The sequence below is a fragment of the Martes martes genome, assembly GCF_963455335.1.
Source record: "Martes martes genome assembly, chromosome: 17".
Lineage (NCBI taxonomy): Eukaryota > Metazoa > Chordata > Mammalia > Carnivora > Mustelidae > Martes > Martes martes.
In genome coordinates, this window is record NC_137905.1 from 53,858,863 (window position 1) to 53,885,237 (window position 26,375).

Consider the following 26,375-nt stretch of genomic DNA (forward strand, 5'->3'; position numbering starts at 1 on the left):
TAAGCTGAAGATAATTAGTGGCTCTTTCCATCTTTGTTCTATTGATAATTATCATCTCATTAGGTTTTAAATACTTTAAATTTTCTATGGAATTTAACATCTAAGATTGGTTAATCCTCAAAGCAGACCTACTTCCTCCCTAGTATGAGTTTTCTTATTTTAGTCCATTGAGAGAATTGGCTAAACAAATGATCACTTCCATTACATTTGTAATGTTTCTGTCCAGTATGAATTCTTTGGTATTTCTGAGGTAAAGACCTTGGCACATTTGTATGGTTTCCATCTCACATGAATTCTTTCAGAACCACAACGTTGTACTTTTATTTTTTTTAATCACTGGAAATTTGTCCCTCTTAATCCCATTCACTTATTTTATGTGCCCCCCCAAAGCTGTACATTTTTTATAAAGCTGATCATATTCATTACATTTGTAAAGTTTCTGTCTATAAGAACAGTTATGTTCCATAAGGTAAAAACTTTGGATAAGCCTTGCCATACATTACATTTGTGTGCTTTCTTTTAGAGATTTATATTATGATATCAAGTGAGGTGTAAGCCCCTGGTTACAAATTTTGCCACATACATTAGTTTCCTATGATTCCTCTCCATGATATGGAATCTCTGATGTTGAATAAGGCTTGAACACTTGCTTAATCATTCTATTTGTAAGGTTTCCTTCTACTGTGAGTTCTTTGATGATCCCCAAAGCTTGAGTTTTGAATAAAACCACTGCCACACATACTAGATTTATAATGTTTCTTTTCACTATGTATTTTCTGATGCCTAGTAAGTTTTGCAAACTGGGTAAAAGCTTTGCCACACTCAATACATTTATAAGGTTTCTCTCCAGTGTGGATTTTCTTATGCTGAGTAAGATGTGAACGCTCCGTGAAGGCTTTGCCACACTCATTACATTTATAAGGTTTCTCTCCAGTATGAGTTCTCTCATGACCCCAAAGATGAGAACGTTTAATAAAAGCCTTATCACATTTGTTACATTTATAAGGTTTTTCTCCTGTATGAATTCTCTGATGTTCCATAAGGCTTGAACTTTGGATAAAAGCCTTGTCACACACATCACATTTGTGTGGTTTCTCTCCAGTGTGTATTTTCTGATGCCTGGTAAGGTTTGCAAATTGGGAAAAAGCTTTGCCACACACATTACATTTGTAAGGTTTCTCTCCAGTATGGATTTTTCCATGTTGAGTAAGATTTGAACGCTCAGCAAAGGCTTTGCCACACTCAATACATTTGTAAGGTTTCTCTCCAGTATGAGTTCTCTCATGGCCCCATAGGTGTGACCGTCTGATAAAAGCCTTATCACATTTACTACATTTGTAAGGTTTTTCTCCTGTATGAATTCTCTGATGTTCTAGAAGGCTAGAACTTTGGATAAAAGCCTTGCCACAAACATCACATTTGTGTGGTTTCTCTCCAGGATGTGTATTCTGATGTCTAATGAGGTGTGAGCACTGCTTAAAAGCTTTGCCACACTCCTTACATTTGTAAGGTTTCTCTCCAGTATGGATTTTCTTATGTTGAGTAAGGCTTGAACGTTCAGCAAAGGCTTTGCTGCATTCATTACATTTGTAAGGTTTCTCACCAGTATGAATTCTCTCATGACTCCAAAGGTGTGACCGTTGGATAAAAGCCTTACCACATTCATTACATTTGTAAGGTTTCTCTCCAGTATGCATTCTCTGATGATTTGCAAGGTTTGAATTTTGACTACAAACCTTGCCACATATGTTACATTTATATGGTTTCTCTCCCGTATGGATTCTCTGATGTCTAGTGAGGTTTGAACATTGGTTAAAGGCTTTGCCACACTCCTTACATTTGTAAGGTTTCTCTCCAGTATGGATTTTCTTATGTTGAGTAAGATGTGAGCGCTCTGTAAAGGCTTTGCCACACTCATTACATTTGTAAGGTCTCTGTCCTGAATGAATTCTCTCATGACTCATGAGGTTTGAGCTTTTGCTAAAAGCCTTCCCACAGTCATTACATTTGTAAGATTTTCCCCTAGTGTATGCTCTTCTGTACTGTGCAGGTAACAAAGGATATTTTAAAATCTTCCTATATTTATTCCAAATGTTTTTGATACTAGAAGGAGTTCTTTGAAGTGGTGAAACAGAGGAACCATTGTTGAAAGATTTCTCAACTTGATTACATTCATACATTTTTTCCTTAGCCTGAAATCTCTGTCGTTCAGCCAGGTGTGCGTGTAAATGTAACCCAGTTCTGTTTTCCAAACAGTCTGTGTACCAGTTTCCAGCACCACTTATGTTATTTTCCAGTTTTAACAAATGCCTTACAAATGGCTCGTCATGCATGAAATATTGGTATGTATGATTTCCTACAGAAGTACTCTGCTTTTGAGGAAAAGTAATTGAGGATTTATTAAGTTGTTGATCTTTTGTATGAGTGAGATTTTTGTTATGTGTCAAAGGCACTTCTTCGTAATTTCTTGCATCGTATCTCCACTGACTCTCAAACTCATGCATATTTTCCCAAACTTCCTTGAAATCAAAATCCTTGATGCCTTGGCTTTCATCTCTCTCCAATATCACTAAGTGGTATGATTCTCCTTTATTAATGTCCTCTTTTGGTGATAATTTCTTGATTGCAAATCCAGCAGAAAGGCTTCCTATCAAAGAGAGTCAGAGGGTAAATATTGTATGCTGAATTACATAATTATATAAAAAAGTACTTACCATGAACATAGGAAGTTTCTCAAGCAGTCTTCAAACACTATCGTAATATACAAACACTACTGTAATATGTAATGTTTTTAAGTTTCCTTTTTATAAAAATTTTTCCATATTAATATTTTCTCTGATCTTAAGATAAATTTTCTAAACATACTATGATATACTATACATATTTTTTGGCCGTATACCTGGGTACTTGATACTTCATGACTAGGGAGCTGATCTATATACTGACTATTATGTAACTGTACATGAGATCATAACTGAGATTTCTGTCTTCCCTAATTCTTAATCTTAATGAAAATGTGTTTATCTGAACCCGATATTTCATAATTCAGTGATTCTCAACGTATCTTTCATTTCTCCTACTGTGTATTCCTTATGGAATGTAAATTCTTTCTTTAGTTCTCGGGAAAGAATTCTTTAGAATTCAGAGACTATTATTTTGTGTAACTGGTTACTTAACCTGCTAGATTTATCAAATGTTTAACTGTAATACAGATTTCTTAAAGTATCTTTTTTCTTTCATCATATCCCCACACATTATTATTAAGCACCAGATCATGCTGCTGTACTGAGCAGGGTGTGCTGTGTATGAATAGGGCTCTTTCCTTACGTAGGTAATGCAGTGTGGGGAGGGGCGGGCCCTGTGGAAACTGAGGTGTTTGGCCTCATAATTAACATACCAGGAGATACCAGTACAGTTTGTTTAGATCAATGAAAAGTCTGAGCCAAGGCCAGGATTTGGGTTCAGAAAAGCAAGAGTGAAGCACAAGGAGTACCAGGAGAAGTGGGAGTAGTGCTTGTGCTTACACATCTATGGTAATCTGTCCTTTAGAAGGACAGTGTGCACAGCAGTATTTAAACGGAGAAACAATTTTTGGCAGTGTCACTGTGGTCCATGGCAGAGGTCTATGTGCACAGCTGTGGTTAGGAACGTAAGTAGCCAATAACAGGAAAACAGGACAGCAATGGGATGTGTGTCAACAAGGACTAGGTGGGTTAACTGAAATACGTAATTTCAAGAGTGTAAGAAATTTTCTGGGAAACACAAATATTAGAAGCAGTAGTAATAAGGAAATCATGGAGTATAAAAAAGCTTCATTTCCTTAAGTAAAATTAGATATTTAAATATTATTAATATACTAGGATGTACATGATGAATCTAAACAAGAATATTAGAATAAATTATTTGTAGCAAAAAAAAAATAAAATGAAAATAAAATTCAAAAGTTATTTTCAGAAAACTACATATATATAGGGAAAAAATAATGTATCTTACGCAAAAGCTAAGGTAAGTCAATTGAATGGTATTTCTGTGACTAAAGCAGTAACTTAAAAGTATGTTCACAAGATATCAAAAATTCTCAGTTTAAAGAATGTCATATATTTAACTAAGGAAAATGTGTGTTAAAATAATGAGATACTTGGGGTGCCTGGGTGGCTCAGTGGCTGAAAGCCTCTGCCTTTGGCTCAGGTCACGATTCCAAGGTCCTGGGATCGAGCCCTGCGTCAGACTCTTTGCTCGGCAGGGAGCCTGCTCCCCCCTCTCCCTCTGCCTGCCGCTCTGCCTACTTGTGATCTCTGTCTGTGAAATAAATAAATAAAATCTTAAAAAAAAATACTGAGATACCACTATACACAGTTACGAATGGCCAAAATCCAGAACACTGTAACACTTAATACCACTGAGGATGTGGAACAGGAGCTCTCGGTCACTGCTGGTGGGAATGCAAAATGGTATCCCCTCTGGAAGACAGCCTGCAGTTTCTTACAGAATTAAATATGCTCTTAAATAGGACCTAGCAACCAAACTCCTTGGTATTTACACAACTAAGTTGAAAATTTATGTCCACGTAAAAACCTGGGACACAAAATAGAAAAATCCTACAATCTGTATGGAACCACAAAAGACCCCGAATGGCAAAAGCATCTTGAGAAGGAAGAACGAAGTTAGAGGCATCACGTTCCCTGATTTCACACTCCTTCATTACAAAGCTGTGGTAATGAAAACAATATGGTATTAGCATAAAAACAGACACAGAGATCAACAGAAGAACCCAGAAATAAACCCCACACGTGGTCAATTAATTTACAACAAAGGAGATGTGAATATACAACAGGGAAAGGACAGTCTCTTCAATAAACAGTATTGGGAAAACTGGACAGCCACATGCAAAAGAATGGAACTGGACCACTACCTGATACCATACACAAAAACTAACCCAAAAGAGATTAAAGACTTGAACTTAACACCTGAATCCATAAAACTCCTAGAAGAAAAGATAGAGGGTAATAAGCTCCTTGACACAGGTCTAGGCAATGATTTTTTTTCACTCCTGATACTAAAAATTAACAAACGCAAAAATAAGTGGGACTTGCATCAAACTAGAAAATTTCTGCACAGGCAAGGAAACCATCAACAAAATGAAAAGGTAACCTATTGAATGGGAGAAAATATTAGCAAATCATGTATCTTATTAGGGGCTAATAACCCAAAATAACAGCAAAAAGCCCCCAAATAACCCAATTTAAAAAATGAGCATAAGATCTGAATAGATATTTTCCAACAAATACATCCAGATGGCCAACAGGACCAAGAGAAGCAGCTCAAGATCAATCATCATCAGGGAAATGCACATCAGAGCCACAGTGAGATACCACGTTACGCTCGTCAGAATGGCAGGTATCAAAAAGACAAGAAATAACCAGTGTTAGTGAGGGGATGGAGAATTTGTGCACTGTTGGTGGGAGTCTAAATTGGTGTAGCCAGTATGGAAAACAGTATGGTTGTTCCTAAAAAAATGAAAAATAGAATTACTGTATGATTCACCAATTCCTCTTATTTACCTGAAGAAAACAAAACACGAATTCAAAAAGATACATGCGTTCCGATGTTTGCTGCAGGGCTATTCACAATATCCGTGATATGGGAACAATCTAAGTGTCCACTGATGGGTGAATGGGTAAATACAGTGTTATCCAGTCTAAAAAAAAGAACAGAATCTTGCCATTTGTGATAACATGGATGGACCTTGAGGACATTACGCTAAGTGGAATAAGTCAGCCAAAAAGACCAGTATCTTCTATGAACTGTCTTATATGCAGACTCTTAAACAACAACAACAACAACAACTCTCTGAGATACAGAGAGTATACTGACGGTGGCCAGAGGCAGGAGGCTGACGGGATAGTAGCAGAAATGGGTGAAGGGGATCAAAAGGTTTAGGAGGAAAAAAAGAAAAAAGATGAGCACCTGGCTGGCTCAGCTGGCAGAGCATGCAACTCTGTATCTTAGAGTTGTTGAGTTTGAGCCTCACGGTGGGTGTAGCAAACACTTAATAATAAAAATTAAAAAGCGGGGCGCCTGGGTGGCTCAGTGGGTTAAAGCCTCTTCCTTCGGCTCAGGTCATGATCCCAGGGTCCTGGGATCGAGCCCCACATCGGGTTCTCTGCTCAGCCGGGAGCCTGCTTCCTCCTCTCTCTCTGCCTGCCTCTATGCCTACTTGTGATCTCCATCTGTCAAATAAATAAATAAAATCTTTAAAAAAAAAAAAAAAAAAAGACTAGCTGCTGGGGTGCCTGAGTGGCTCGGTATGTTGTGTCTGACTCTTGGTTTTGGTTCAGGTCATGACCTTAGGGTCGTGAGATCAAGCCCCCTGTCAGGCTCTGTGCCAGGTGTAGCGCCTGCTTAAGATTCTCTTCCCTTCCCTCCCTCCCCAACCACTCCCGCCAGCACACACATGCTTGCTCTCTCTCTTTCAAAAACAAAACAAAACAAAACAAAACAAAACCAAAAACAAAGCAAAACAAACCGCTGCTGCACTTTGAGTTTTTAAACGAAAAACAAAAAGATATCAATATGGTCTTTCCATATACTAGGAATGCAGTAAACATTTGAGCAATGATACAGGTTTTTCCTACAGAAAGGCTAACTAGAAATCTCAGTAAGCTGTATTTAAACTACATCTAATTTTAAATTTTCCCTTTATGGAATTATCCACATCATGACTTCCTCCTAATGAATGCACAGGGGCCGGACCCTAAGAAGCCAGGATGGCCTGGGAAAGAGAGAGATTTTAGCTTTATTTTATTAGACAGACAGTACTAGGAAAAGGATCAACTAAGACACCATCATCTTCTCAGAGGGTCAATGGGAGGTGGCTTCCTTGTAGAATGAAGTGACTCTGTGTCCTCTAGACCAACGTTGTCAGTAGTGAAACATTTCTGTCTTGATCAAAATCGGGTAACACGATCTTATTATGTTGAAATTTACTTTTCTAAACAGGAAGAGAAATGTTGAAACAGGAAGAATGTGGCCAGTAAAGAGCAGTAGTGGCGGGTAGAGGGGGGCAAAGGGAGCATTGTGGGTGTTGTGACCCTCATACATACTGTGTGAACACAGCTCTCAGAGGCTACAGGCGGAAATGACCTGAGTTGAAACAAAAACGCTCCCAAATGTGCCCAAGTGCCTTTTATCCTGGCAAGTTAAGATTTGAGAAATTGTTAGCATATAACCTCAAGGCCTCCCAGTCATGAAAATCCATTTTCAGATTGTTATTGTAGATACTATAGGAAACTAGTTTACAAACAAAATCTCAATAAAGATTATCCTCTCCTTCAGCCTTTAAAACTCAGCCTTCAACAAAGTCAAAAGAGAACCCCCAGAATGGGAGAAAATATTTGCCAATCATATATCTGATAAGGCACTTGCATCTAGAATATATAAAGAACTCTTTAGACTCAACAATAAAAAGACAATCCAATTTTAAAATGGACAAAGAATCTGAACAGACATTTCAAAAACCATAGAGAGATGGCCAATAAGCACACAAAAAGATGTCTAACACCATGAGTCATTAGGGAAATGCAAATCAAAACCGGGATAAGATACAACTCCACATCCCTAGGATGACTATAATCAAGGAGACTTTACAAGTGTTGGTAAGGATGTGGAGAACCCGGAATGTTCATACATCCCTGGTGGGAATGTAAAATGGGGCAGCTGCTTTGGAAAACAGTCTGGTGGCTCTGCAAAAGATTAAAGAAAACTACCGTACGGCCCAGCAGTTCCACTCCTAGCTATACGCTGAAGAGAAATGAAAACTGTATGTCCCCATAAAAACTTGTGCAAAACTGTTTACAGCAGCATTACTCGTAACAGCCATCAGGCAGAAACAACGCAAATGGCCAGCGACGCACGGACGGATAAACAAGATGTGGGATTCGTGCATAGAATATTACGTGGCAACAAAAAGGAATGAAGTTCTACAAAAGCCAAAAAGGGCTATAAAAGCCAAACAACACACCAAAAACCCCTGCATATGAACGTTCATAGCAGCTTTATCTGTAATTTGCCCAAACCTGAAAGCCACCAAGGTGCCTCTCAGTAGACGAATGGAGAAATAACCTGTGGCCCATTCAGACAACGGAAATACTATTCAGCGCTAAAAAAAAGAAGCTGTCAAGCCAGGAAAAGACATGGAGGAAACGTGAATGCACAACAATCTGAAAAGGCTATATATCCTGTTTGATTCCAACTTTATGACATTCTGGGAAAGGCAAAACTATGGAGACAGTAAAGAGGTCCATGTTTGCAGGGGCCAAGAGGGAGGGTGAGATGACTCTCTTATTGCTGGCGCAAAGGAGAGGATCGTATTATGTCTGATCTACACCGTCACCGCCCTCGGGAAGCACTGTTAACCAGCACAAAAGCTAGGACAACTAGAGGCCCGGATCACTCAGGATCTCCTGATACCTTCCATCTCGGTGTCCTGGGACATGCTGACATTCTACCTGGTGGCTTCAAGAAGCACTTCTTTAGGCAGCAGGAGGACACCACAGCATACTAATCTATGTTCCTCTTCAAGAATTTTGTTACCTGGTAAACTCCTCCATGGCGGAGTCCACCGTGAAGCTGTTACCTAAAGGTGGGTTATCACAGCAGGAAAAGCGGATGAGGCTTTAGACCCTTGGAATTATTTTTCAAAAGCAAGTTTCAGAGGCAAAATCTTAGAGAAGAGGGAGGAAAATACAATATATGGGAGTAAAATAAGAGGGTCAAATTTTGTGGGGTTCCTGAAAGGGGCTCTGTGCTCTATCCAGACTGTAGGGTGAATGTCCGAACGACCGGGCTATACCCCCATATGGCAGTGGGGATCAGAGAGGATCTCAGTATCCAGTCTTTATATTACTGCTGGGCCACCATCTCAGAAAGACCCTCCCCATTTCTTTTTAAACATGAATGGCAAAATGAGAACTGAAGAAATGGTTGAGGGGCCTGAACAGGCAGAGAGGGCTTGACACAGCTCCACGAAGTCTCATGGAGCCCCAGATACAACGGAAAGGCAGTCATTCTGTTTGTCTGCTGAGATGTTCTCCCAAGGATATAAAAATGTTAATGGAAATTGAATAGGTCTTAGGGTCAGCACTACGGAGGCCTCAGCTCTGATCTGTATGGATTGAGAACCAAGAGAAATCAAGGGGTAAGACTCCTCAGGGACCGCCATCTTGGTCCCTCTCAAACAATGGCACCAATGTGGTCAGAGGGGCCAGGGGAGAGTGTTGCAGGTCATGACACTGGGTGCGCAGAGGATTTCCTTTGAGAGTTCGTAAGAATAAACCTTTATTTTCCCATAAATCCTCCCCAAACAGTATTTAACAGAGCAGCTTACTCCGCCCATCTGAGCTCTTACGTGTTCCCATCCTAATACATTCCCACATGTCTGCATTTCCCGTTTGCACTTCACTTTCCACAGCCCGCGGGTCTTCCCCTTGTTCCAAAATAAGTAATATTCAGCTCAAGAGACTTCAAATTATAAAGAAAAAAGAACCTGATATGCTTTGCTCTTCCAGAACATATTCCTGGCTCTTTGTTCAGTGGAGAACAGAGGGTGTTCACTATACGCGGGTGTAGAAAGTATTTAAAAAAACTAGTCAACGGACTGCCTCCTCCTGAATGCTTCGGGGTTACTGTATGTGTGCAGGTATCTAGCTCTCTTCCAAGAACTACTGAATCAAAAGCACGAGGGTAAGACCACAGAATCAGGTATTTTTTAAAAATTCACTGTAAGGTTTTCTGACTACTAATGTTCTGCAACTACCTAACGAAGCACGAACGCGGAACTTCGGAAGAGAAGGGACTTGACATTACGAAGCCTTTCCATTCTCTATCAAAACAGCTTTCATTGGGGCGCCTGGGCGGCTCAGTGGGTTAAAGCCTCTGCCTTCGGCTCAGGTCATGGTCCCAGGGTCCTGGGGTCAAGCCCCGCATCGGGCTCTCTGCTCAGCGGGGAGCCTGCTTCCCCCTCTCTCTCTCTGCCTGCCTCTCTGCCTACTTGTGATCTCTGTCAAATAAATAAATAAAAAATCGTTAAAAAAAAAAAAAACAACAGCTTTCATCACTCCCTTAAGAACATGGATTTGAAACTCATAGTCAAGTCAGGGGCTCTCAAGAAAAAATGCGAAGACATACAAAAGTAACTACCGACTTCTGGAAGGAAACTCTCCTCACCCAGGGAGACCAGGTTCCGGTAGTTCTCCACCATCACGTCCCTGTACAAGGCCCTCTGGGCAGGGTCCAGGCACTCCCACTCCTCCTGAGAGAATTCGATGGCCACATCCCTGAAGGTGAAGTGTCCCTGAAATGAAAACACATCTCACCAAGCGGACAGGCAGAGTGTTCTGATTCTGACACAAAGTAAAAGCAGCAGAGATGTGTAAAGATGACTTGACTGGAGGTGAGTATTCCGACCGATCTGTGTAAAGTAATTCTGAGCAAGTTATAGTTCTCTGATTTTCTTAAATGAAACAACATAAAATTAGCCATTTTAAAGTACCATTGGGTGGCATTGAGTATATTCACAGTGTTGAACAAACATCACCTCAGTCGAGATCAAAAATATTTGTATCGTTCCCAATGGAAACCCTTTACCCATTAAGTAGGTGCTTCCTATTGGCCCTTTCTTCCCCAGTTCCTGGCAACCACTAATGCTTTGTCTCTATGGATTTACCTAGTTTGGGTTTTTCATATTTGTAAATGGAATGATATAAAATGTGCCTTTTCTGCATCTGGCTTCTTTCACTTGGAATAACGTTCGGTTCGTGCATAATGTTGTACATATCAGTACATCGCTTTTTTATGGCTGAATACTATTCCACTGTAGGACTAGACTGTATTCGCTGTCTATTGATGGGCCTTTGGTCATCACCTTTGGCTAATGTTAATAATGTTGCTGTGAACTTTCAAGTACACGTAGGTGTCTGGATACCTGTTTTCGGTTCTTTTGGTTATATACCTAGGAATGGAATTCCTGGGTCGCATGGTTTAATTTTTCAAGAATCTGCCATGCTGGGGCGCCTGAGTGGCTCAGTGGGTTAAAGCCTCTGCCTTCGACTCAGGTCATGATCTCAGGGTCCTGGGATCGAGTTCCGCATTGGGCTCTCTGCTCAGCAGGGAGCCTGCTCCCCCCCCCGCCCCCTCTCTGCCTGCCTCTCTGCCTACTTATGATCTCCCCCTCTCTGACAAATAAATAAAAAAATAAAATCTTTAAAAAAAAAAATCTGCCATGCTGTTTCCAACAGCAACTTCTACATTTTAGCAGAATGTGTCATGATTCTAATTTCTCCACATCTTGACCAACATTTTGTCTTACTGTACTCATCCTAGTGGGTGTAAAATGGTATCTCATTGTGGTTTTGACTCTGCATTTCACTAATGACGGATTTCACTGAACCTCTCTTCAGGGGCCTGTTTCAGCTGTTGATCTGCTATGGAGAAGTGTCCGTTAAAATCCTTTGACCATTTCTTAAATTGGGTTCTTTTTATTTGGGTTGTTGAGTTGTAGAAGTTCTTTGTATATTCTAGGTTCTAGACCCTGACGAGATACATGATTTGCAAATTATTTCCTCCCATTTGGTAGGTTATGTTTCACATATGTGACAATGTCCTTTAGTGCACAAACATTAATTTTGATGATGACCAATTTATCTTTCTCTCTTTTGTTTTTGGTATCATGTATTAGATCCACTGCCAACCCCAAGATCATGAAGCTTTTACCTCTGTTTTCATCCAGGAGTTTTAAAGTTTTAGCTCTTACATTGAGTCTTTGATTAATTCTGAATTATTTATATGGTACAAGGTAGTTTCACTTTATTCCTTCTCACACAGATATCCAGGTGTGCCAGCACCACTTACTATTCTTTTTCCACTGAGTGTTTTTGGCACCCCTGTAAAAAAGGAATTGACTACAGATGTATGGGTTTATTTGTGGATGCTCAGTTCTGTCACTTTGATCTGTATTTCTAGCCTCTGCTGGAGTTACACTTTTGATTACTCAAGATTTGTAGTATGGGGGCGCCTGGGTGGCTCAGTGGGTTAAGCCTCTGCCTTCAGCTCAGGTCATGATGTCAGAGTCCTGGGATCAAGCCCCGCATCATGTCTGCTTCCCCCCACCCCCAACGCCTGCCTCTCTGCCTACTTGTGATCTCACTCTCAATATATTAAATAAATAAATAAAAACTTAAAAAAAAAAAAAAAAGACGACTTGTTAAAAAAAAAGATTTGTAGGGGCGCCTGGGTGGCTCAGTGGGTTAAATCCTCTGCCTTCGGCTCAGGTCATGATCCCAGGGTCCTGGGATAGAGCCCTGCATCGGGCTCTCTGCTCAGCGGGGAGCCTGCTTCCTCCTCTCTCTCTGCCTGTCTCTCTGCCTACTTGTGATCTCTGTCAAATAAATTAAAAAAAAAAAAAAAAGATTTGTAGTATGGTTTGATGTTGGGAATTCTAGGTCTTCCAACTTTGTTCTTTCTCATGTTAATTTTGGTTATTTGGGGTCCTTACCAAATCGACTGAGTTTTAGAATCAGGTTTCAGATTTGTGCTTTTAAAAAAGGCTGTTGAGATTTTGCTGGGTATTGCATTACTTTTTATCTAACTTTGGGGAGCACTGCCATTTTAATGTCTTCCAATCCACAAACACAGGCTATCCTGACATTTATTTAGGTTTTAATTTTTAACTGCATCTTTGTAGTTTTCGTTGTGTATAAATCTTCCATTTCCTTGGTTAAACTTATTCCCATTCGTTTTGATGCTCTTGTAAATAGAACTGTTTACTTACTTTCAATTTGCTGATTGCCAGTATACAGAAATACAGCCGAATTGTGAGCGTTGATATTGTGTTCTGTAACTTCAATGAATTTATTATCTCTAACTGTTCTCTTGAGGATTCTTTATTTCTAAATATAAGATCATGTATTCTGTGAATAGACGTAGGTTGAATTCTTTTCCAATTTTGACACATTTTTCCCCTCTATTTTCTCTGGTTAGAACTTCAGTACAATGTTAAAAGTGTGGTGACAAAATGGGGCACCCTTATTTGTTCTTGGTATTAGGGTGTACGTTTTCAGTCTTTTACCAATGAGTATAATGTTAGCTGCAGAATTTTAGTATTTAGTAATACCTTTTTTTCAGACTGAGGAAGTTCCCTTCTATTCCTAATTTTTTAGTGCTTTGTTTTTGTTGGAGTGTTCTGTAGACGTCTGCTAAGTCTAGTTGGTCAGTCCTTTATTTCCTTACTGATATTATGTTTGATTGTTTTAGCCATTATTACAAGGGGAGTATTGATATTGATACTGAAATACCAACTATTTTGCTCAATTTTTGCTTCAAAAAAGCAAAGGCTTTGTTGTTATGTACATATTGTTCATAGTTGTTTCATCTCCTTGATGGATTGACCCTTCTTTCAAAATGTAACGTCCTTCAACTTCTCCGTTAACAATTAAACAACTTCGTCTATTTGCTCTATTTGTATCACTACACCCCTAGCTTTCATCACTATTTGTATGGAGTATCTTTTCCATCATTTCACTTTCAATCTATTTGTGTATGTAAAGTGAGCCTTTTGTAGATATAGAGTGAAATTATTATTTTTTTTAAAGATTTTATTTATTTGACAGAGATCACAAGTAGGCAGAGAAGCAGGCAGAGAGAGAGAGAGAGGAGGAAGCAGGCTCCCTGCTGAGCAGAGAGCCCGATACGGGGCTCAATCCCAGGACCCTGAGATCATTACCCGAGCCGAAGGCAGAGGCTTTAACCCACTGAGCCACCCAGGTGCCCCTAGAGTGAAATTATTTTTTAAAAATTAACTCCTTTGTCTTTTATTGAAGAGTTTAATCAATTTAATCAATTTACACTGTGTCTGTGTGTACATACTATTTTTTTTTTTAAAGATTTTGTTTATTTGACAAAGACAAGAGAGAGACAGTGAGAGAAGGAACACAAGCAGGGGGAGTGGGAGGAGGAGGAGCAGGCCTCCCGCTGAGCAGGGAGCTGGATGCAGGGCTCGATCCCAGGACCATGAGATGACCTGAGCCAAAGGCAGATGCCTAACAACTGAGCCACCCAGGCACCCCATGTGCACACCATTTTGATTGCTTTTGTTATTTTTCTGCATAGTTTTAAGTTATTTTCTGAGTGGTTACCCTGGGGATTGCAGTTTACATATAGAATATTTGAATTTCATTGATATTAACTTAGCTTTAATAGCATATGACAACTGCTCCTATACAGTTTCCCTTTATGTTCTTTTTTAAAATTTATTTTTATTTTTTGAAGATTTTATTTATTTGACAGGGAGAGACACAGCAAGAGAGGAAACACAAGCAGGGCGAGTAGGAGAGGTCATTGTAACAGTAAGAAATCGTAAAGGACCAATGTATTTTCATTTAGAGGATGGTCCGATGAGGCTCTAAAAAAGCAGTTATCTGTTTATTAATATGAAAACGACTCCAGATATAGGGTATGTAAATATTGAAATTTGCAAAATAAAATATGATAATTAAACATTTACTGAAGAATATTTTCTCAAACCATTATAGTATATATAGTATATAAATGCATTTTTATAAGGTTTTTATAATAGTTACTAAAGAGAATACTGGTTCCTGATGAAGACAGTCAGTGATGATGGATGATATGATGGGAAGGGGATAGTTTACTTCTTAGTTTCTAAACTCCATCATCGTGTAGAACTGAACCACAGCAATACCAGAGAGGTTTAATACAGAAAAAACAAAAACAAATAAAAAAACAACATTTAACAATAATTAGTAAAATAAGAGGCGCCTGGGTGGCTCAATGGGTTAAAGCCTCTGCCTTCGGCTCGGGTCCTGATCTCAGGGTCCTGGGATCGAGCCCTACATCGGGCTCTCTGCTCAGCCGGGAGCCTGCTTCCTCCTCTCCTCTCTCCGCCTGACTCTTCCTACTTGTGATCTCTGTCTGTTCAAATAAATAAATAAAAATCTTTAAAAAAAAATTAGTAAAATAAAAATTTAGCCCCAGACTCTCTAATGACATAAAGTTCTGCTCCTATGTCTTGGCTAAACCATAAACATTTTTTCCTAAAAGATCTGCTGTGTGAGAGTTGCAAAGATCTTGAGCGTTCCATAAAGACCTCATGGTCTTTAAGAGATGGGTGTGCAGTGAATAATTTAAAGAACACTCACTGTTGGACAAATGGGTTGAGTCTACATTTTAAAACTAATTATGTTAATAAAACAAAACACCCTCTCTGTTTCTTATTTCCTACTTTGAACTTCCCATTCTCTTTCAAAGTATTAATATTTTGGAGTCAGAAATATACTGATTTCCTTGTTTAACGTCCAATGACATTTATAAAATTAGAAAAAGCAAATATCCCCTATCAGTCTCCTTTTCCAGAGTTTCCCAGGTATTTGTGCACATGAATACATCACTTACATATGTAATCTCTTTAATCTTGATTTATACGACCTGAAAGGGCATCCAGAAGGGGTCTCTGAGGAATCCTTAAGGTCCAACCTCACTGACAGCACAGAGCCTACTCCCTTTCTCCAGCCCATGCCTGCACAGAAAATCCTTCCCAGGCTGATTACCTAAAAGGAGCCTCTTCCCAAGTTCCATGTCATGGGGTCACAGTGAGATAGGATCTTCACGGAGATGACAGAAGACTGGGAGAAAGTGTGAGTAAACATTTTAAGCAGGAGAAAAATCAACTAAAAAAGTGTGACTTTTACCTGGGAAAGAGCCATTCCTCCTTTTTTTCCCTCTTCTTCTGGGCTTCTCTCTCAGATACGGTTATTCTGTGTGACAAAAAGTATGTTGTTTAATGCACAGGATCAACATAACCCCTTCCTCTGCTGTAATACACATACTGGGAGAACCTTAATGTGGAGGAAAGACAGTCCTTTGCCGCTCACTGCAACAGGAGGGAGGCAGGGACGACAACTCCCATGCGGAGGGCAACAAGTGCCTTATTTCACGTATGTCTCCAGAAAGCCTCCCCTCCTGCTGAAACCCACACATTCTACTGCATCTGCATTGTCCTTTGTCCCCTGGGCACTTGGCCAAAGGAACTGCCTCATTCAAGTTCTTGGCTCCTCCCTAGGCAGCCGCATCCAATGAATGGTTGATGCAGGATACGGAAGCCTGTGGATTCCATCAAGCTGGACCAACTCTCAATGTTAAGGACCACGCCAGCTCCACAGCTTCTCCCTGGTAGCGATACTGAAAAGTTTAGATTTTTGTCCTGATAGTGATGGAAGCCATAAGAGGGTTTAATATCAAGAGTTGACACAATCAAATTTAAGATAGTTATGATACAGAAAGGGATAGGAGCTGAGAGGCGCATGCCTCTGTCTCTGGGACTATGCTCCTGCCTCTTTCTTGGTGTTCATTATTTCTGGAGAACTAGGTCACATTTTAAACTCTAATTATAACTGGGCACGCTCTCTCAGAAACCTCTAGGGACACACGGACGGACACACACACACACACACACACACACCCAGTTCTGAAAATCACTTCAGGGATCTTATTAGCTCAGATTCAGAATTCCTGGTCTATCATCTCCATTTCACAGACGGGTGCACTGAGTCTCAGAGGGGGAACACTTCTACCATGTTGCCCTTAAGAGGTCTGAACCACAGAGCAGTGAGCAGACCTGGGTGTAAGTAAATTCTGAAATGGTAGCCCAGACAGGTTTAAGTAGAAAGGACCTGTCCTAATTGCAGATGACCTTTCATGTTCCTGAACCAGGTTAGATTCTTTTTAATGGGTTTAATCAAACCCAAGTTAATTTACTTCCGCTTTTCCAGAAAAAATATAGTAAAAGTATTTGAAATTGAAAATAGTTACTAGTTCTGAAAAACATGAATAAGGGTCACCTGCGGAGAGGAGCTCTGAGCAAACCTCTGCATCATGAACAGATGGGCTCTGTGGGAATAAAGTTCCACATCAGTCCGGCCACCCTCCCAACATTGGCACAGAAAGGGGACTTGAGGGGCACATCCACTTAGTTGGAAACTTCTGCTCAGAGCTCAGTAATTTCATGAGATCACTTAAGGGAAGGGAACTGCTGAACATGAAACTAACTGGCTAAACTAGATGTTGAGTGTTAAAAGATTCTCAACATCCTTAAGGGACGCATAATGAAACAGTTTAAATTATTTACCAGACATCAAACAATATTCCACTACACAGTAAAGTAGAAAATCATGCAACTCATAATCTGAACAAAAAATGAAGGAAAGTAACTTAGAAACTAAAAAGATAAGCAGTGGATTCTGAGATTAAAGTTAAAACAGGTGTGAAGATACATCACATTTAGAAAAGAATGACATGAGCCCCAGGAAAAGGGGGGAAAGAGAAACTTTCTGTCAATAACGGCCATTTTGAAAAGCACCACGCGGTTACAGAAAGTCCCCCCCCCCTTTCCTGGAAGGGAAGACGATGGCCTGCAACTGCCTGCGCTAGGCCTCTGCACTCTAGATTAACGGGAGCTGCAAATGGGATCCTCTTCTATGCAATTAGAAAGTGCAGATGCCTTCAACACCTGATTTCACAACTCTCATTCCCTTCTGCCTAACTGAAACAATCCAACAAACTTTCATTCCAGAGCCACAAATCCGTGCCGCACAACTCAATATCCCACATCCAGTCAACTCAACACTCACCTGGGTCCGGGTCCCGCGCTTTGTCCGAGACCACTATGTGTTGTGTTGTCTGTGTCTGTCTCTGTCCTCGTTTCTCTTCTCTCCTTCTGTCCATCTGCGTTTCCCTCTCTGTTGCCGCATCCTTCGGCTTCCCTCCCTCGCTATTCCAACACTTCGACCCCGCTCTGCCGCAACCTCTGTTTCAATCCCTGCCGCTCTTTCCCCCCAGACTTTCTGGTGGCCCCTAACTCCGCAGATGCCCGCCTCCTCCCCGCCATCTCGGTTGCCCCTCTGCCCTCCCTGGAGCGGAGCGAAGGGCCTGCATCCACTTCCCGAGGGACCACCGTACCGGCGCGGGTGGGGGTGGGGGCAGAGCCGGGAGTCCGGGGAAGGTTCTGAGCAGGAAAGCGACCGGCAGGGCCATCAGCGTCTACAAGAGCCGAAGGCGGCAAGGCTGGGGCCCGAACCCGCCTCAGAGCGATAACGGAACCGAGCGCACACTCCCGGGTCCCGCACCGAGCGACACGGCTCGGAACGTCTTACGGCGACGCCGCGACAGGCGACAGGGACGAGCTCCCAGCGAGAGGGACGAAGGGGTTCAGGGCTTTTACCTTACCAGGCGACCCCCGAAACTGGGTGTGGAGGCGGGGCCTGAGGGGCGCGGCGGCCGCAAGAACCAGAAATACGGACACTCACTCACCCGAGCGCGCCAGTGGTTCCGCGCGATCCGCTTCCGGGTCTGCGGGAAAGCGCGCGTGCGCGTGCGCCGCGGGGCGGGGACGGGGGCGGGGACGGGGGCGGGGCCTGGGCGCGCGGGGTCCTGCCGTTTTCGCTCCCGTCTGTCCCTCCCTCCCGGCGGTTTCGGGTCCTGCCCTGGGATTCCTGCGAATTCCGCGGGTGTGTTTCGCCGCCCCGCTGGGTGCAACGTTCGGGCGGGGCGGGCGGCTTTGGCCGGAAGCGGCGGTGTCCGACCGGTTGAGCGCGGTGCGCGTGCAGACTCTGGCGAGTGGTGGAGACGCGCCTCCTGCGACGGCCACTGAGCGGCGCGGGGACCCGGGGCTCCTCGTGGGGCGACCGCGCTGACAGTAACCGCTCCTAACTTGACGGAGCAAAAGCCGGAGTGCTCAGTGCGGGCGGTGGGAGCTGGAATGAGAAACGCAGGACGGCTCTGTGGGAACGTGCCGCTTTGTACTAACGTCCCCCCGGAGCTCTTGCTCGCGGAGCGGTCACTCGTGCTCCGCGGTCGCTGGGCTGCGCTTCCGGGGCTTCGGGCCAGCCCTTGGGCTGCGGGAGCGGAGGGCTGGCCCGCTGCTTTAAAAGAACCAAAGTTCCTGCCTGTATGCTTGTAAATTAATTTCTCTCTCTTTAAATTTGGTCTTGGAATTCACACCCCTCAAGATAAATGATAAATTCCAACGCCTCTGAGACCTGCCGGATGGCCTCCTGTATTTTGCTTACGGCATTAGTTACCAAATACCGTTGCAATTTCAGTTTTCTAGAATCTCTATTCAGTTATTTTGGAAGAGTATTTTTAACTCGAAGAGTCGGTATTTTAACCGATTTTTTTTTTTTTTCTGTTTCTAAATGCTTTCTCTCAAGTGCAGGTAAGGAGGCTTGTAAAAGCTGTACTCTTTCAGAGGTACTTAACTTTTCCGAGTCCTGGCGAAATACTGGTTTGAAAGTGTTTCCAGAGACGTCTGATCAAGATGTCTGTTCTTTATGTGAACAATACAAGCAAATAATAAAATTGGATTTTCCCATTTTCAGTACCGTCGTATACACTTAACTGAATATGAAGCGGGCAAGTTAGTAGTTCCTCTTCCGTTTCCGGTGGGATCCTGAGGGTGCCGTGGGCGGGGTCTGCGCCCTCGCCCGGTTAGGTGACTGCGCACTCACTGCAAGGAGTCGGTGCTCAAATGACCCCACGTCGTTTAAACAATTTATAATAGTTTTTGGCTATTGTAGGTTGTAGGGAGCTGTGTGTGCCTTTTACAGCATGCAGAGAAGATCCTGGACACAGTAAGGTCCTGGCTGCAAGAACAAAAGGGCTGATTGTGGAAAAACATGGAGTGATCATAACGGGTGGGTTCAGTAGCCACCAGCGGGGATTTTCAGAAAGAGCCAAATAAAAGGAAAAAGTGGAAGAGAAAGCATTTAAAGATAGAAACGTGCTTACCAAGACCAGGATGCTTTGGGTAGCCCTCATGTCAGGGGAAATTCTGGGGGGACATGTTGTTCCTATGAACGTGCTGGGCCCACCGCTTATGTCTTAAAAGAGCTTGAAAACTATGGAGATGCTGCCCAGATCCCGAATCCCAAACCCACCACATGAGGGAAGATTGAAAGTGCAGCAAGTGGTGACTGTGTGGTCTTATTCACAATCCCCAGTCATGTTTCTTTGTGATGTTTTTCCCTGTTTATCTGTAGTCACAAGAGGAGGGAAAGTGGCATTTGCTGGGATGTTCAGGATCAAGCAGCTGTTTGTTAGAGAGGCGCCCGGGAGATTTTCATTTAAGCTCTATTACCTTGGAGTTCCTGGGGCCAGTTGTGATGCTCTGGAACCCACTCAAGAAGCAGATGGCGCCGATGGATACACCACTGGCCGTTCTGAACATACAAAACAAGTTTGCATCAAAACTCAACAAGGATGTTTTTCAACCCCAAAGCTGTCAGGGAGCGATTCCATGAAGAACAATGAGCCAGACATTGGCTACCGTCAGGTGCTTCTCAGAAGCAGGTCTTAGGAAGGAATTCAACCATGCTTTATTTTTTCACCGTATTGACTTCTCTTTTGCTTGACCTTTACCTTGCTATAGGATGCGAAGAATATGACCATTTATTGTCATTTGTAAAAAAAGATTTTATTTTTTTAAGTAATCTCTGCCCCCAGCGTGGGTCTCGAACTAATGACCTGGAGATCAAGAGTTGCATGCTCTTCTGACTGAGCCCGCCGGGCGCCCCTCATTTATTGTCATTTCGATAGGAATTCCCATTTCCCAGATGCCAAGCATTAATGAAGTTCTTCCCACTGTAGTTTTTGCTGGTTACTAACTTTTCTTTTGCACTTTGGCATACTTCTGAATTTTTCACTTCACTGATCTAATAGTCTGTTCATAAATAAACATATCTCATAAGGCTAGCCATGCTCATTTTGTTTCTTTTCTAGAGTTTTTGTGTGGCTATTTTTTTAAGATTTTATTTATTTATTTGACAGAAAGAGATCACAAGTAGGCAGAGAGGCAGGCAGAGAGAGAGTGGGGAAGCAGGCTCCCCGCTGAGCAGAGAGCCCGATGCGGGGCTTGATCCCAGGACCCTGGGATCACGACCTGAGCCGAAGGCAGAGGCTTTAACCCACTGAGCCACCCAGGCGCCCCTGTGTGGCTATTTTTATTTGTTTGTTATTCTATAAGGTTTTTGCAGTAACATCGCTAGTTTGAAAAACTGATAGTATCTATACCAGGATCAAACTAAATTTATAAATTAGCAGAAGGAAAATTGGCCTTTTTACAATATTGAGTTTTTCTACTCCAGAACATGATGTAAATTTACGTTCACTTAGTTCTCCTTTTTATATATTTCGAGAATGTTTTATAGTTTTCCTCAGATAGGCTTTACACATTTTTGTTAGATTTATTCCGGGTTAGTGTATTTCACTTAATGTTACGCTTTTGTAATTGCAGGCCCTCCCATTGTAACTTGACTCTTTTATTTTTATACAACGGCCTAGTACAGGGTTGCCTCGCTGGCTCAGTCAGTGAATGGTGCAACTCTTGATCTCGGGGTTGTAAGCTTGAGCCCCACATTGGTATAGAGATAACTTAAAAATAAAATAGCCTATTTACAGAAAGGCTATTGTTTGTGTATAACAATATTATATCCTATTAGGTTACTGAATTATTTCTTGTAATTGGTTTTCTATCAGTTCTTTGTTTGTGTATAACAATATTATATCATATTAGGTTACTGAATTATTTTTTGTAATTGGTTTTCTATCAGTTCTTTCTATCATCTGCAGGCACAGTTTTACATCTTAGTTTCTAATTCCTATGCCATTTCTTGATTTCTCTTCATAAATATGTTGAACAATATTAACGAGTTTTCTAATAGTGAATCATTTTTGAATTCCAGACATAAATTTTACTTGGCCATCATGTGTTATTTGTATATTATTTTTCAGGGGATTTGGCAATATTTATTTTAGATGGTGCCATCTATAGGCAGCTGGAGATCTCTCTGTGGTTTTCTTTCTGGTACACACTTTAGGATATTTTAGTATCCGAATTTTATTTGACATATAGAGATAATTTGGACATTTTACTTCTTCTGTAATGTTTTTGAATTGAGTAAGTAGCATTGGCTTATCTGCTGTTTAAAAGAGTGGAGGACTCTAGGGACACCTGGGTGGCTCAGTTAAGCGTTTGACTCTTGATCTCAGCTCAGGTCTTGATCTCAGGGTTATGAGTTCAAGCCTCATGTTGGGCCCCACACTGGGGATAGAGCCTAGTTTTAAAACAATGGAAGAATCTGCTTGCTAATCTGATTCTGGTGCTTGTTTTGTGAGGGACTGCTTATAAATGTCTTCCTTTCCTCCATGGATATTGGGCTGTTTGGACTCCCTGTGTCACTGAAGGCAATTTTGGTAAGATACATTTTCCTAAATACATTATATGTTTATTAAAATAAATTTTTAAAAAAAGATACATTTTCCTAGAAAGTGTCCATTTTATTTTATTTTAAAGATTTTATTTATTTTTTGCAGACAGAGATCACAAGTGGGCAGAGAGGCAGGCAGGGTGAGGGGGAGCAGGCTCCCCGCTGAGCAGAGAGCCCGATGCGGGGCTCGATCCCAAGACTCTGAGACCATGACCTGAGCCGAAGGCAGAGGCTTAACCACTGAGCCACCCAGGCGCCCGAAAGTGTCCATTTTATATAGACTTTCTGGCTAGTTTGTTTTAACTTGAAGAAACAGGGCAAATATTTTAAAATCTCAATCATTGACATCATATTCTTTCTTTTGCATTTATTGAAAATTTTAAAAATTTATTGCACTAATTAAAAACCTTAAAAATTGCAAATCCTTCTTGGGTCCTTTGTATGATTCTTTCTTTCTGCCCCTAAGTTAAATGATGGTGGTACTCAGGGATCGGAGGATTAACAAAGAATTAGACTGGGATAAAAGAAATTCTCAGGGAAGCACAGAATCCAGTGAGGCACGTGCGCTTTTCTGCTGGGCTTTCGTGGGTCAGACCTGAGCATTTCCTCCTTCCACGTGAGACCTGTCTGCTTCCAGGAATAATGGAAGAGTCTCTCCCAAACACTCCGACGGTCCCTTTGGATATGCCCATTAGAAACTTCTAATAGATGCTGGTAATTAAAGTTTTTCAGAACTGTTCTCAGTTCCCCGAGTGTGAACTGTCCCTGTCCCTACAGGTGACATGATGATTGCATGTCTTTGGGGAGGTGAGGTCACAGAATCACTAACCCATATCTCAGGCTCTGGCTGCCTGCCGTCCACACATGCTTCGGCCTCTGCTTTACACCCGACTCACAGTCCAGGCAGCGGGACAGAGTCTGTGAGTATCTCCTACTTTAGTCCAAGAGCAGAGTGTCGACGGTTGGGAGATGCAGCAGGAACGTGGTGAGTGAGCATGTCTGGGCCAACAGTCCTGAGGTTGGGAGAGCCCGCCAGATCCGTGCCCGCCTGCTGCTAATGTAACTGAACAAAATCGTCATTTAAAGGCGTTCGTGGTGTTTGATCCAAGTGCTTTCAGAGTCTGATTTTTAAGATGCTTCAAGATTATAATTTCAGAATTAGTCTGCTATTCAGTACAGCGTGTGAGAGTCACAGGGACATTTTCAGGAGCAAGATTGTGATTTCTGTAAAGGCCTGTGCATGTGATAACGAATATGATGGGAAGAGTTAAATTACCTGATTCGCAGCAGGAAAAGTGTGACTGAATGGGAATTGCTGAAATTTATTCTACTGTAACTTGAGTGTGACGAGCTGAATGGAGACAGTAAATGTGTCTCTACTGAAAATATTGGCGATCTAGTGATCTGTGAGACAATTTTGTTTCCTGAAATTAGGAAAGGTCCCTTAAGAAAAAGTTAACATCATAGTAGAAGGGTTCAAAGAGCAAAAAATTAAGGACTTTATTTTTATATTTTAATTTTAAAATGATAAGTTAATTTAAAAATATAATCTCATCAGGAAAAAAAAGACAATTTTTCTCTGGTTTAAAATCATTTCAAGGGCACCTGGGTGGCTCAATCGGTTGAGCGTCCGACTCTTGATTTCGGCTCAGGTCATGGTCTCAGGGTCCTGGGATCCAGCCCCGTGACTGGCTCCGCGCTCAGCACAGTCTGCTTGTCCCTTTTTCCCTCTGCTCCTCCCCCTGCTCACATTGTTTCTTCCTCTCTCTCTCTCTCTCTCTCTCTCTCAAATAAGTCTTTTAAAAAATCATTTCATAAAAATACATTATATGTTTATTAAAAATAATAATAAATTAAAAATTTTTTAAAAAATCATTTCAATATTATTACCAGCTCACCTTTCACCTCTCTTGCTTTTCAGTTATTAAATGCTCAAAGTTCCAAGTCTTCAAATGCCATTTTGCATGTTTGCCTTGTATTTTAATAGCTTTTCCAAATCAAGTATTTGTTCAAGTTTCAGTTTGTTTATTCTAGAATAATACACACACAGTGATGTAATCTTTATAGGATTAATTTATTTCCTGCCCTGATATACCTTGTCACTATTTCTGTTTCATGTCCCATATTTTAGCTGTAGTTTTGGGCAATAATTCCTGTTACAGGGGCCATTGTATTTTGGGTTCAGGAAAAAAATGAAATGACTTTTTCTGCTGCCATCCTAGTATTTGTCTACATTAAGTAAATCACATTGGCTCATTTAAATTATTCAGTACATCTATGATTTATTAAGGCCTTTGAATCCTCACTCCTTGGTTATATTGGTTATAAAAGAAATACTTAAACAAAAATGGGAAACTAGCAAACCAAGTTTATATAGTAAAATAAATTTAAAGTGTGAGAAGTGCGTGTGTGCGTGTGTGCGTGTGTGTGTGCGTGTGTGTGTGTGTGTGTTTGCACCCATAACTAGGCACTGGGCATGGTAGAGTGGAGTAGTACACACGAAGATCATTGCTGCTAGGCTTCCCAGGTTCAAATCCCAATCCTCCCGCTATTTAGAGGAATCATTTCAGTGCCCATGGTTCAATTCTCCTCGCCCATAAAGTGAGAGTTATAGTAGTTCCTTACTCATAGGGTTGTGAATATTAAATAAGTTAGAATTGGTAGAGCGTTAGGACAGTCACGCACACGCTGTGAGAGCTATGAAAAGAGACCCCCGAACTGGGAAATCCCTGTAACGAAAGAGAATATATTTTAAATATTAAGTCTCGGGGAGAAGGAAAGGTAAGTGGAGATTTTATTTCCTGTGAAAATGTAGCCCCAAACTCGTGTCTTCACGCAGAACCCCCTGCCTGTGAATTTGAATATTGAGTTCTGGAAAACGACGGAATGGCTTCGGTGGACTTGAATATAGGAATGATCTTGCTCTTCCAGATAGTCGTCGGAATCCTGGGGAACTTCTCGCTCTTATATCATTGCACGTCCCTTTACTTCAGGGGATGCAAGCCGAGAGCCACAGATTTGATTCTCGGGCACCTGAGTGCAGCCAACTGCCTGGTCATTCTCTCGAGAGGAGTCCCAGAGACCATGGCAGCTTTAGGGCTGAAACATTCGGCCACTTACCATGAGTGCCACCTCCTTCTCTATGTTCACAGAGTAGCCAGAGGCGTGTCCATTTGTTCCGCCTGCCTCCTGAGTGTCTGTCAGGCTGTCACCATCCACCCTGGGAACTCCAGGTGGCCGGAGCTTAAAGTGAAAGCTCCCAAGTGCGTTGGCCTCTCCTGTACCCTGTGCTGGGTGCTCCATGTGGTGGGAAGTATGTTTTTTTCTATTTTTGTGACTGGTCCACGGAGCAACAAAAACATTACAAAGAAAAGAGATTTCAGATATTGTCCTGCTTGGTGGCACAGCGCCAAGATCGCAAGCTCAGTGTACGCCGCAGTGACATCTCTCCACGACAGTTTGTGTTTGGGACTCATGACCTTGGCCAGCAGCTCCATGGTTTTCGTCCTCTACAGGCACAAGCAGAGGGTCCAACACATCCATACGAACAGTCTCTCCCCCAGACCCTCCCCTGAGACCCGAGCCACCCGAAGCATCATTGTTTTGGTGGCCACCTTTGTATTATTTTATGCCCTCTCCTCAGTCCTTTACGTTTACTTGGCTTTCTTTAGTGATTCCAACTGGTGGCTGATCAATGCCGCTGTCCTAATCACTGCTTGTTTTCCAACTGTTAGTCCTTTTATTCTCATGAGCCATGACCCCAGCATACGCCGTCTCCGCTGTGTCTGCTGTGGGAGAAATGCATAATTTTGTCATCTTGTCAGAGAAGTGGGAATTGTCCTCCGCCTGTTCAGTCATGGATGCGCTCAAACCTGAAAGCATGTTTAGAACAATTATGAGCCGGTTTCCCTGCAGAGAGAGGGGTGAGCAAGACAGACTGACACGGGCCTAATATGAAATGGTAAATAACGATAGCGTGGTACATGAACTCTTCTGTAATTAACATGTGTGTACTTAGATAGTTGTATTTTCATTAACAGTTAC

General features: G+C 41.9%; 2 protein-coding genes across 5 annotated transcripts; one reads left to right on the forward strand and one right to left on the reverse strand.

Annotated features, from left to right (window-relative positions):
• Positions 1-305: 305 nt before the first annotated feature.
• ZNF677 (zinc finger protein 677) lies at positions 306-18,424 on the reverse strand. Of its 4 annotated transcripts, none has more exons than XM_080828314.1 (4): positions 18,379-18,424; positions 15,762-15,827; positions 10,198-10,351; positions 306-2,647 (listed from the first exon to the last, which is right to left on the reverse strand). In XM_080828314.1, exons 2-4 carry the CDS (start codon positions 15,774-15,776, stop codon positions 660-662), a joined length of 2,157 nt encoding a protein of 718 aa, XP_080684440.1. In that variant the 5' UTR covers positions 15,777-15,827; positions 18,379-18,424; the 3' UTR covers positions 306-659. The 4 variants fall into 4 exon arrangements, with proteins under 4 accessions (XP_080684440.1, XP_080684442.1, XP_080684441.1 ...); XM_080828316.1 differs by having other exon boundaries at positions 10,186-10,351; positions 18,379-18,419; XM_080828315.1 differs by having other exon boundaries at positions 10,225-10,351; positions 17,700-18,419.
• Positions 18,425-25,217: 6,793 nt separating this feature from the next.
• Positions 25,218-26,138, forward strand: LOC308358421 (vomeronasal type-1 receptor 2-like; the record flags this gene model as incomplete). Its single annotated transcript, XM_080828603.1, has 1 exon — positions 25,218-26,138. One exon carries the CDS (start codon positions 25,218-25,220, stop codon positions 26,136-26,138), a length of 921 nt encoding a protein of 306 aa, XP_080684729.1.
• Positions 26,139-26,375: the final 237 nt, after the last annotated feature.

Coding starts and splice junctions, on each gene's coding strand:
- ZNF677 (XM_080828314.1), bottom strand. Junction 2,648..10,197: donor GAGTTTCCTTCCAGAAGTCG/GTAGTTACTTTT, acceptor TCTCTTTGATAG/GAAGCCTTTCTGCTGGATTT.